Raw genomic sequence first — 12,103 nt, 5'->3', positions numbered from 1 at the left:
TGGACTTATACTTATTTCACACTGTTTAAATTTATGTTGCCATCTCTAGATTTTTTTTAATTCATTAACAAGTTGTGGGTATCACTGGCAAGGGCAGCATTTATTGCCCATCCCTAATTGCCCTTCAGAGGGCAATTTCAGAGAGCAGTTAAGAGTCAACCACATTGCTGTGGGTCTAGAGTCAGATATAGGCTGGACTGCAGATTTCCTTCCCTAAAGGACATTAGTAAACCAGATGGGTTTTTCTGGCAATCCCGTAGTTTCATGATCACCATTACTGATACTAGTTTTTTATTCCAAATGTATTTAATTAACTGAGTTTTAAATGTCCCAGCTGCTATGATTTGAACTCACATCTCCGGATTATTAGTCCCGGCTTCTGGATTACTAGCCCACATTACTGCTATGCTACTGTACCCTCTGGGTTGCACTGTAATAAAGAGCTTCCATTTATACAAGGCCTTTCCTGATCCAAATTGCCATACAGCCAGTGGATTACTTTGGAAGTGTAATCACTGTTGTTATGCAGTCAAAAGCAGCAGCCAATTTTTGCAGAACACAACCACACAAACAACAGTGAGATAAATGACCAGTTAATCTATTTTGGTGTTGTTAGTTGAGGAATAAATGTTGGCCAGAATACCTTTACTGCTTTTCAAGTTGTGCCATGGGTTGTTTTTACATCCAGCTGAACAGGCAGTTGGTTTAACATCTCAACCTAAAGATGGCACGTCTGCCAGTGCAGCACTCCCTCAATACTACACTGAAGTGTGAGCCTAGATTGAGTGATCAAGTCCTGTCCCGGTGCAACTGAGCCATGCTGACAAGTAGAAGAGATTGTCCTCGTGAGTGAAGTTTAATGTACTGATTATCTTTCACAGAACAGAACAGCATTTCTTTGAAAATAAAGTAGAAAACTCGAATAGAACATTGATGTACTGCTCGCTATTTTCACTGTAATTATCTTGACTACTGCGACACTGTGTCTCTGATCTTTCACTAGCCATGGCAAACATTCGCCCACAACACTTTATTCTATTTATTATGATCCCAAAGGTCGGCGGCCCAAAATAGCAATTAATCTATAACAACATGAGCATATATTTGACAGAGATTGTAAACTTAAGTTTAAATTTTAAAAGTTGTTAGTTTGGGGATTGAAATTGCCCAATCTAACTTCTTACATTTATCAACAGGAGAAAATAATATTTAGCAGATGCATCTAACACTGAAATCAGCTGGCCGGAGTGTACACCGGGCTGGTACAAATAAGCCGAACGACATTTGAGAATGGTCCCGATCTGTTAAATGTAATAGCATATAATGCACTGACTGTGTGCACATAGTACAGTGGCATTAGACATGCATACATATGTTGAAACCTATCATTGAAACCTTATATTTAGTGTTTAAATACATAGTAAAAAAATAACTTTTTACACAAATGTTTCATATTGATCCCAAATTTGGGACATGTCATATGATATAACATTTACAAAGGAAATACTTTTTGAGACTTCATACACTGTCGAACAGGGAAACGTATAGTCTTCATCAACCCAGTAATCAAGAACGTTGGGGGGAAGGGTGGGTGAGAAACATATTACTGGCAGTTTCAATAAACATATCGATGAGCAAGCTGTTTTGACAGAGACGTGCCCTTCTGGAGCTGAATTATGCTCCTTGGTCGCCAAGTGTTCTACTGATTGAGTAAGAATGGGCGAGGCAGCTATTTCCTGATTGGTCCAGAGTAGTGTCATTCCGAATATATTTAATTTTTAAAAGAACATTCAGTAACATTAAACCTCAACAATGTCAACAATTTCCACATCAAAAGTCTTCGAAGATTCCAGACAAATATATTGTAGTTTGCATGCACAGCAAGTATGTGTAGCCTGATTCTGTCAAATGTGCCAACATTTTACGCACGGAACTGTAGAACTTGGTTACAAGGATCTGAGATATACCAGGGATTGCTGGGAGGGATATCTTTGTAACACACTTTGGGAATTGCGGCGCATAGCCTTCTGTGCATGTTTGCGTTTTGTGAGTTTGTTTTAATTTGTGCAATTTAGCTACAACGATCAAACGTTAACCTGACATTTTCTCTCTACAGTTCTTTTGTGTTTTCCAGCATTTTATATTTTCCTTTTATATAATTATCAGCTGTATTTAACGATAAAGTATTCTGACCCCAACCTGAAACATATGTGGGTTAATCCTGACTGAAATATAGCTAATGTAACGATGATTCGTTAAGTTAGGTTCATATTTGTAGTAGAAAATGACGTGAAAAACAGTTATTTGCGTGTTCCATACAACGCACAGAAATGTTGGGGCCTGCTGTACAACATAAGGGTTCACTGGCTGAGCTTCAGTGGGCGTTTCTGCTCTCCAGAATGAGTCATGTCTCGCTCATTGAAGACGGAGCCGTGCGCTTGGGAGACCGTGCGGGCCTCAGCTTCACCTGAGATCACCACGGTCCTCTTGGACGGGTCGCCTTGTCTTTTCCCTTCCTGTGTATTGCTTTCTTTAAATAGCAAAACCTGTAACTGCCCCAAACTGTTTCCCCTTTTCGAGCCGTCTGCCTTCATGGCGCTCTCCATCCTCTGAGCAATAAACACTGACCGTGGTTATTGTGAAATTGTGTACATTTCATCTAGCTTGCTTGAGGAAAATTAACCCAATGGAGAAGGGTCCAGAATAACCTGTTTGGGGGAGAGAAACGAGGAAAGTTTGGGAGATAGTTATAGGACAGTTAGAAATACCTGACCCCATCAGAAGGCGTTTATGTGTGGGAATCAAACTCTGCCTTATCACAGACCACCAAAACACGTTAACAATGGTTAAAATTTGAGTATTACTCTGTTTATTCGTTGTCTTTAGACAGGTGAAGAGCGAATAAGGAACCCGGAATTACTATTATTTTCTAATTGGGAATAAGAACTGCCAGATGAACGTAACCATTGCCATCAAGACTACTGTTTTACCGCCACTTTCACACGCATTGACGCCAAAGTGATAACATTGGTGCGACACTAGGGAGTGTGGAGGGGCTGGGTGGACCTTGAAGTGCAGGTCCACGGGTCCCAGAAGGTAGCGGGCCAGGTCGATAAAGGTGGTTAAGAAGGCATATGGAATGCTTGCCTTTATTAGTGGAGGCATGGAATACAAGAGCAAGGAGATTATACTTGAACTGTATAAAACACTGGTTAGGCCACAGCTGGAGTACTGTGTGCAGATCTGGTCACCACATTATACAAAAGATGTGATTATAGTGGAAAAGGAGCAGAGGAGATTTACAAGAATGTTGCCTGGACTGGAGAATTTTGGCTATGAGGAAAGATTGTTTTCTTTGTAAAGGAGAAGGCTAAGGGGAGATCTGATTGAGGTGTATAAAATTATGAGGGGCCTGGATAGAGTGGATAGGAAGGACCTGCTTCCTTTGGCAGAGGGGTCAACAGCCAGGGGGCATAGATTTAAAGCTATTGGGGGGAGGTTTAGAGGCGATATGAGGGGAAATTTCTTCACCCAGAGAGTGGTGGGGGTCTGGAACTCGCTGCCTGAAAGGGTGGTAGAGGCCTCACCACATTTAAAAAATACTTGGATGTGCACTTAAAGTGCCGTAACCTACAGGGCTATGGACCAATGGCTAGAAAGTGGGATTAGGCTGGATAGCTCTTGGTCGGCCGGCGCGTAAACGATGGGCGAAAATGGCCTCCTTCCGTGCTGTAAATTTCTATGATTCTATGCTAACCGCAGTCGGGTCCCGTTCGGAATCCAAAATAAACTAAACTTAAAAGAAGTGGTGCGAAACCCTCTCCAGGAACCACTTGGACTTGCTACTGTCTGCCGTGTAACTCCAGTGTGGCGGGAAAACAGTTTTATGAAGTGCTCATGTAATTTGCTGGCACTTCATAAACTTAGTATGCCCTTTTTGATGTTATTTTCTAAAAAGCGAGTGGTCCCCACAGGAGGTGATGGGCAGGGCATATCTTCACCGCTATAATATAACTCCAGTATTTGGCCTCGGGCTTCACTTCACACTGCACAGCTACCAGAGCGAGCCTGGTGGGTGATTGTGGAGTGTGAAATACAGTGGTAACATTTGAATGAGGTGCGGCGAGTTACAACATGCAGCCTACCTGCTGCAGGGAGTACTGCCCATGCGCAGAGTCCCACCAGTCACTAATCTGAGCAGAATATGATTGCTAATGCCCGCTCTCTTATAACAATAAAATGACTCAACTTTATAACAAGCACGAGCAATCTTTAAAACAGGCTTCCCGAAGGGCTAGAGTTAGATGCTACTTGGTACTAAGCCCACGCGATGTGAGATGGCCTCTTGGGAGGAACTCTGGTGTCGTTTGCCTTTATTGTGGTGGGGAATCAGATTAAAACCAGACTTCAAAGTTATATCGGTGCTTTTGTGTGTTGATGTACACCGAAACCCATTTCATGTCCTGCCAAAATAACACTTTAACTGCAGCCTTCGTGGAGCTGGGGTGTTTACTGGTGGCAAAATAAAAGTACTATTTCAATGTCCCTTTATCATTTAGGATTAAAGTCCTAGCTCTACTGTAAATTCTGAGATTTCCAGCATTTTCTGTTTTTATTTCAGATTCCAGCATCCGCAATATTTTACTTTTCTACCAATAAATGGGTTGCCTAATAGGGGGAGTTTTAATTCAGATCCATTTAAAAAAAAACGAAATGCAATTTATGATTATGCATCTTATTTTTCATCTAGGATGTGTTTATTTTTTAAGCATGAATCCCAGCAATATTATCTTGGAAGAATGGCATATTCTGATAAAGTGAAATTAGAAGCAGCATCAATAGCTATTTGGCCAATAACCCACACCCTTCTGCAGATCTTGTTCATTCGGTGCTGCTCGACTTTAGGATTCAATGTTTTCTCACCTCAATCTTTCCTCATTGTGTTATGACATTTTTAAAAATGCGTTTCTGTACAGTTTCCCTTTAAAAGAGATTCTGAGGGGAGGAGTAGAACTTGTTTCTTTAAATCTGACCGTTTTACATGTAATGATAACCCCACTACATAGAAACGGCTGAAGCAGCGACTGGTGCCCACAGTAACAGCGCCGCCCGTGGCAAATATCGCGCGCCCGTATCCGCCAAAGTGTGAGGGCTCACGTTCCAGCATATTATTGTCAAATTCCGTCTCCTGAACCATTGAACAGTGCACGCTTTCAAACGCCTATTCATAAACGTGCGCTTTAAACCTGCGTCCGCAAAAAAATCCTGCAACTAACTTCAAAAGATCCAACCACAAGACACGTTCAGAAAACAAACTTGTTAACTAGGTACGGGATTGCTGTGTTTCACCACTTGGGTGTAGGGCGGAAATGGTTACCAAATCCAGACTTTAAAGGCACATCATCAATCAAACCTGTCAGCTTGTTGTAATCGAGAGTGTGGCATATAGCCATTTGTTCTGACCTGTGCAGTCCGAAGGTGGCAGATAAAATAACGTTGTCAATAAGACCTAGTGTCTGGGTTTTGTTCTAAATGTTCATTACGTTTTAATTTTTGATTTCCAATGGAATTAGTGTTGAAGAACCGAAAGAAGATCTTCACTTTAACACACTTAAACGACACACATCTGCAACGACTGACGTTTACGCTAAGCGCTGTACTCTTCAATCGCGATAAAAACCTTTATTTTTTTTGTTATTAAAATACTTTGTACCTGCCTGCGGTGTTTTAGGTGAAACAGACCAGTATATATTTAAGTATAACACTGAATACTGACAAACACTGCAAAATCTACAGGGTAACAAGAAACCATTTGACAACCTCCTCGCTTTAAATAGGAACGCTGGCCACAATACCGATTCGATATGCAATGCTAGTTTATACTCAACATAAAGTGGTGCGGGGGAATCATTTACACATGTTGCCCGTCAAATCTTACATTCAAATTTGATAAATATGCTGCAGAAGTAATGCAATGTTATTAGTAAGAAGACGGGAGAATGTGGAAAGTTCGTCCACTGCGGTTCAGTCAGATCTCAGCCTCTCATAAAATCATTCTTCAGCCTGCTCAGTCTTGTCCCATGACTTCTGACGATAAGGGTGAGAAGTTCGTGTTTATCTTTTAACCCAGACGAGATCTCCAGTGTCTCCCTCAGAATCTCTCTGGTGTGATAGAGCATGTGCACCACCTCGTCGTTAATCTTGTTCACCTCCCTCACCTCGTTTTCTTGGCTCTGTCGGAACTTCATCTCCAGCTCGATCAGAGAGCGATCGGAATGAGTGAAAGCTTCCCCGATCTGCGCGGCTTCCCTGCGCAGGTAGTTCCCATAACTGTCCTCCCCGTCCAGATCATAGGCGATGTTTTTCCCGACTCCTTCCAGGACCCTTGCCGCGTCCTCCACTTGCCTCTTGATGGTGGTCATCTCCTCCTTCAGAAACGTCTCCAGGTCGGCCGAAATCCCGCAGCGCCGGTCGTCGGAGACTTGAAAAAGCATCTGGCACTTTTCGGGGTCATCGTTTTCTTCGTAGTCCCCATCCGGTACGAAGTAGTGATGAAAAGTGCCGTTCGACATCTCCGGGTGGAGGGGTCCAGTGAAAAAACCCTGCGACAGGGAGCACAGAAGGCTGACATGGAACACTTTGAGACCCAGCATCTTTAATCCAACCCGCTGTTCAGAAGCAGCGACTGTTCAGACCTTTTGGAAAGAAGTTTTTTCCCATTGTAGGACCCCCCAGTGCAACTCCCCCGTCAACTCTCTTCTCCCGTCTTCGACCAATGACTCCTCGCCAATCCTGCCGTAAGGTGTAATTTGAGTTGAGCGTGGATTTTTTTTTTGAAACCCTTTTCTTTCCACGTCTCTTTTTTTCCAGCAAGTGTTTCTGTTCACTTGTCGGTGTAGATGAGGAAAATATGGAAATCTCAGATGACGTGCCTTGCCTCTGGCAGACTCTCGCAAACATCTGGGCTGCGAGGACAGTTTGGCGGCGTGTCCACTCTCAGATTAGCCACCCCTGGGAGACGGCTGCAGACATCAGCGCTATCTCCACTTCTCACACCATCCCTGTATTTGCTTTAATTAAAAAAGAATCCTGCTTGGATAGGAATCGTGGTTGCTTTAAAAAAAAATCAGAGCTCTCTTTTTCCTCTGTGTTGGCAACCGTACGTAGCGCCTCTTAAGAGTTCAAGGGGTGACTGCCCTCCTTTTCACTTAACGGATTACATCCGAAACCAGCGATTCTTATCTTGGAGCGGGCCTAAACTAACGGCACGATTTAAAACACAATAAACAAAAAGATTTCAGCTCATTTTCAGACACTTGTCGGTAACGGGCGCAACATCCCATCGGCTTAAATTTCGGAACTGACCTACTTCTGAGCGTCACTGTTAGTCGAATGTCCAGTCAGTAAAGTATTAACCTCAAAAACAAAGTTAGGGAATTGATATCGATGAAAGGGTCTCACTGTCGCCGCGTTTCTAGCTCGCTGAGATATACATATCCTTTATCCTGAGATATACAGCCTCCTCTCACGAACCTATCTGCATTTATGTAGCACCGAAATATCAAACCGCTTTTTACTTTGTGGTGGATGGAAACTTTGGGAAGCTATTTGGTTGCCTTTTTGCGAATCGAGCTGTAAACTAAGTGAGTTGTTTCACAAAATCACACAAACCCAGACAGTGATTCTGCCACGAAAAACAAAGTCTTATTTAAAATAAATAACCAGAAAGAATGAAGTAAGAACTAAACATGCACAAAAGGTGAGCATTTGTAAGCAGAAAATATGGATTATGGTTTCTGGTATAATCTTTCGTTTGAATCTTTCTGGCTATGAATTTATAGAATGAATCATACAGCACAGAAGGAGGCCATTCAGCCCATCATGCTTATGCTGACACTTTGGCAGCGCGATCCCATTAATCCTACTCCCCTGTTCTTTCCCCATAGCCCTGTAAATATTTTCCATTCAAGCATTTATCCAATTCTCTTTTGAAAGTTGTTATTGAATCTGCTTCAACCATCCTTTCGGGCAGTGCAGTCCAGATCACAATTTGCAGTGTAAAAAATATGTCCTCATGTCATTTCTGGTTCTTTTGCCAATCACCTTTAAATCTGTATCCTCTGGCAAGCTGGCCCCTCTGCTACTCGAAGCAGTTTCTCCTTATTTACTCTATCTAAAGCATTCATGATTTTGAACACTTCTATCAAATCTCCTCTTAACCTTCTCTGCTCTAAGGAGAACACTAGTTTCTCCAGTCTATCCACATAACTGTAACTGAAGTCTTTCATCCCTGGTACCATTGTAGTAAATCTCTCTGCAGCCTCTCTTAAGGCCTGGACATCCTTCCTAAAGTGTAGTGCCCAGAAGGTTTACTGAGAGATTCTAATTTTAAGGTCTCCAAAGCTAAATCTCAAAACCTAAACCAATTATCCCCACACTGGGATACACATTAACATTTGTAGAAATGTTGGGGTGAATTTCTTTACTGTTTTCAGCACATTATCAGTGCAGAAATGGCGCAGGAAATTCTGTGAGCAAGGTGGAAGTCATTTTCACCCATTGTGCATCTTTAAAACATTTCCCAGAACTCCTTCACAGTTTTTGAGCCTTTGCACGTTCCGCTCGCCCACTGACCTTATTTGTATATATCCAACTGATAGCCAGTGCTGTAGCAGTGGCAAGTTTACTGGGTTTCCACTGCTGTTGCACTCTGGCTAAGTTAGACTGAGAATATGAGCGTAGCAACTTTTACGATTACGTGATCAAAGTGGAAGTGAGGAGCTTGTGAGATTGGAGAGTTCACTGATTTCTGCAGCTTGGAAATACTATTTGAACCTTTTTTTGTTGTATTTTATCTCTACAAATACCTTCACTTGCTTCTGACTGCATCACATAGGGTCAGCCCCCTCCATACCTGCAGTCAGGGCATCCCAGGAGCAGGTATGGCATTCCCTAACAGCTTACCACTCATGGAGGAGGACGAGAAGGAGCACAGGATGGAACGCCGGAGGATCAGCAAAATTTAAGAAGGATTCAATCCACTTGGAAATATCCCCTCCCCAGTGAATATTCAAGGAGCTCATAACGTTCTACGAGCTTTACACCGCAACCATAACTAAGGAGAAACTGCTTCCAATGGCAGAGGGGTCGGCTTGTCAGAGGACACCGATATAAAGGTGATTGGCAAAAGAACCAGAAGTGACATGAGGACATTTTTTTTACTCTGCAAGTTGTGATCTGGAAAGGTGGTGGAAGCAGATTGAGATGCTGACAGACCTGCTGAGTACTTTCAACATGTTCTTTTTTTATTTAAAAGATTGTGTCAAACTGTAGAATCGTACCTGGCTGGTTCCTGTATTACACCTAGGTTTTCATGTAACAGCTAAAACAGATTGCAACAAGATGTACCCAATGCATATTGAAAAGTGGATATATGTAACACTGACCTCGGATAATCAAAAAAAAATTATCCGCATACCGAGTCCATGAAGGGATAACACAGAAATACAACTCTTAACAACACTGCTATTTCTTTTAACACTCACGTTTTGCAAAATATGTTATATCTGATTGTATCACATGTCCAACCCATTATTTTCAATTAAAACTGTTTCTAGGTCAACGCTAAACAATTAGCTTCTCTTTGCAACAGTTGAACCCACAAAAAGTGAAATAAATCAGAAATTCAAAACCAAGTATTTGCTATTGTTCTGGTAACTTACTTTTATTAATTTACGATCATTACTTTTGCTGGAGCAACTATTATGAATATAGCATCAGAAGTTTCAAACCATGCCCAGTTTGGGTTCCATTGGGGTAATTCAGCTCCAGGCCTCCTTACAGCCTTGGTCCAAACATGGACACATGCTGAATTCCGAAGGTAAGATGAGGTGAGAGTGATTACTTTTGACATCAGGGCAGAATTTGACCGAGTGTGGCACCAAGGAGCCCTAGGAAGACTAAAGTCAATGGGGATCAGGGAGTAAACTCTCCAGTGGCGAGACAGCTCCAGCACATCACTGCATGAGTTCCTCAGAGTAATGTCTTAAACCCAAGTATCTTCAGCTGCTATATCACTGATCTTCCCTCCATCATAAGGTCAGAAGTTGGATTGTTTATTGATGATTGCACAGTATTCATTTCTATTTGCAATTCCTCAGATAATGAAGCAGTCTATTCCCAAATGCAGCAAGGCCTAGGCTTGGGATGATAAGTGGCAAGTAACATTCATGCACACAATTGCCAGCCAATAACCATTTCCAACAAGGGAGCCACACCATCTCCCATTGACATTCAATGGCATTAACATCACCGAGTCCCCCACCATCAACATCCTGAGGGTCAACAATGAACAGAAATCAACTGGAGTAATCACATAATTTTCGTGGCTACTAGAGCAGGTCAGAAGCTGGGTGTTCTGCAGCAAATGGCTCTTCTTCTGACTCCCAAACCCCTTCCACCACCTACAAGGCACATGTCAGGAGTGTGATGGAATACTATCCACTTGCCTGGATGAATACAACTGCAACAACACTCGATGAACTCAACACTATCTAGGACAAAGTAGTCCACTTCACCCACTAACTTAAACATCCACCCCCTCAACTAACAGTGCACCAATTTATGTACTATCTACAGGATGCACTGCAGCAACTCACCAAGGCTTCTACAATAGCACTTCCCAAACCTGCAACCTCCACCACCCAGAAGGACAAGGTCAGCAGGTGCATGGGAACACCATCACCTCCACGTTTCTCTCCAATTCACATGTCATCCTGACTTAGACATATATCGCCGATCCTTCATAGAAACATAGAAAATAGGTGCAGGAGTAGGTCATTCGGCCCTTCGAGCCTGCGCCACCATTCAATAAGATCATGGCTGATCATTCACCTCAGTACCCCTTTTCTGCTTTCTCTCCACACCCCTTGATCCCTTTAGCCATCAGGGCCATATCTAAATCCCTCTTGAATATATCTAATGAACTGGCATCAACAATTCTCTGCGGTAGAGAATTCCAGAGGTTAACAACTCTCTGAGTGAAGACATTTCTCCTCATCTCAGTCCTAAATGGCTTATCCCTTATCCTTAGACTGTGACCCCTGGTTCTGGACTTCCCCAATATAGGGAACATTCTTCCTGCATCTAACCTGTCCAGTCCCGTCAGAATTTTATATGTTTCTATGAGATCCCCTCTCATTCTTCTAAACTCCAGTGAATACAGGCCCAGTCGATCCAGTCTCTCCTCATTTGTCAGTCCCGCCATCCTGGGAATCCTGGTCTGGTGAACCTTCGCTGCACTCCCTCAATAGCAAGAATGTCCTTCCTCAGATTAGGAGACCAAAACTGAACACAATATTCCAGGTGAGGCCTCACCAAGGCCCTGTACAACTGCATTAAGACCTCCCTGCTCCTATACTCAAATCCCCTAGCTATGAAGGCCAACATGCCATTTGCTTTCTTCACCGCCTGCTGTACCTGCATGCCAACTTTCAATGACTGATGTACCATGATACCCAGGTCTCGTTGCACCTCCTCTTTTCCTAATCTGCTACCATTCAGATAATATTCTGACTTCATGTTTTTGCCACCAAAGTGGATAACCTCACATTTATCCACATTATACTGCATCTGCCATGCATTTGCCTACTTACCTCACCTAGCCAAGTCACCCTGCAGCCTCTTAACATCCACCTCACAGCTCACACGCCACCCAGCTTAGTTTTGTCTGCAAACTTGGAGATATTACACTCAATTCCTTCATCTAAATCATTGATGTATATTGTAAATAGCTGGTGTCCCAGCACTGAGCCCTGCGGCACCCCACTAGTCACTGTCTGCCATTCTGAAAAGGACCCGTTTATCCCTACTCTCTGCTTCCTGTCTGCCAACCAGTTCTCTATCCATATCAATACATTACCCCCAATACCATGTGCTTTAATTTTGCACACTAATCTCTTGTGTGGGACCTTTTCAAAAGTCTTTTGAAAGTCCAAATACACCACATCCACTGGTTCTCCCTTGTCCACTCTATTAGTTACATCCTCAAAATATTATAGAAGATTTGTCAAGCATGATTTCCCTTTCATAAATCCATGCTGGC

At 42.7% G+C, this 12,103-nt stretch overlaps 1 protein-coding gene across 1 annotated transcript; it reads right to left on the bottom strand.

The window, feature by feature from the left end:
• Positions 1-837: 837 nt before the first annotated feature.
• fibinb (fin bud initiation factor b) lies at positions 838-7,067 on the bottom strand. The gene has a single exon (XM_070899685.1). It carries the CDS (start codon positions 6,651-6,653, stop codon positions 6,036-6,038), a length of 618 nt encoding a protein of 205 aa, XP_070755786.1. The 5' UTR covers positions 6,654-7,067; the 3' UTR covers positions 838-6,035.
• Positions 7,068-12,103: the final 5,036 nt, after the last annotated feature.

The sequence above is a fragment of the Pristiophorus japonicus genome, chromosome 14 (genome assembly GCF_044704955.1).
Source record: "Pristiophorus japonicus isolate sPriJap1 chromosome 14, sPriJap1.hap1, whole genome shotgun sequence".
In the NCBI taxonomy this organism is placed as follows: Eukaryota; Metazoa; Chordata; class Chondrichthyes; family Pristiophoridae; genus Pristiophorus; species Pristiophorus japonicus.
Note: the sequence above shows the minus strand (reverse complement) of the source record. Positions and strands in the feature narration are given on the sequence as shown.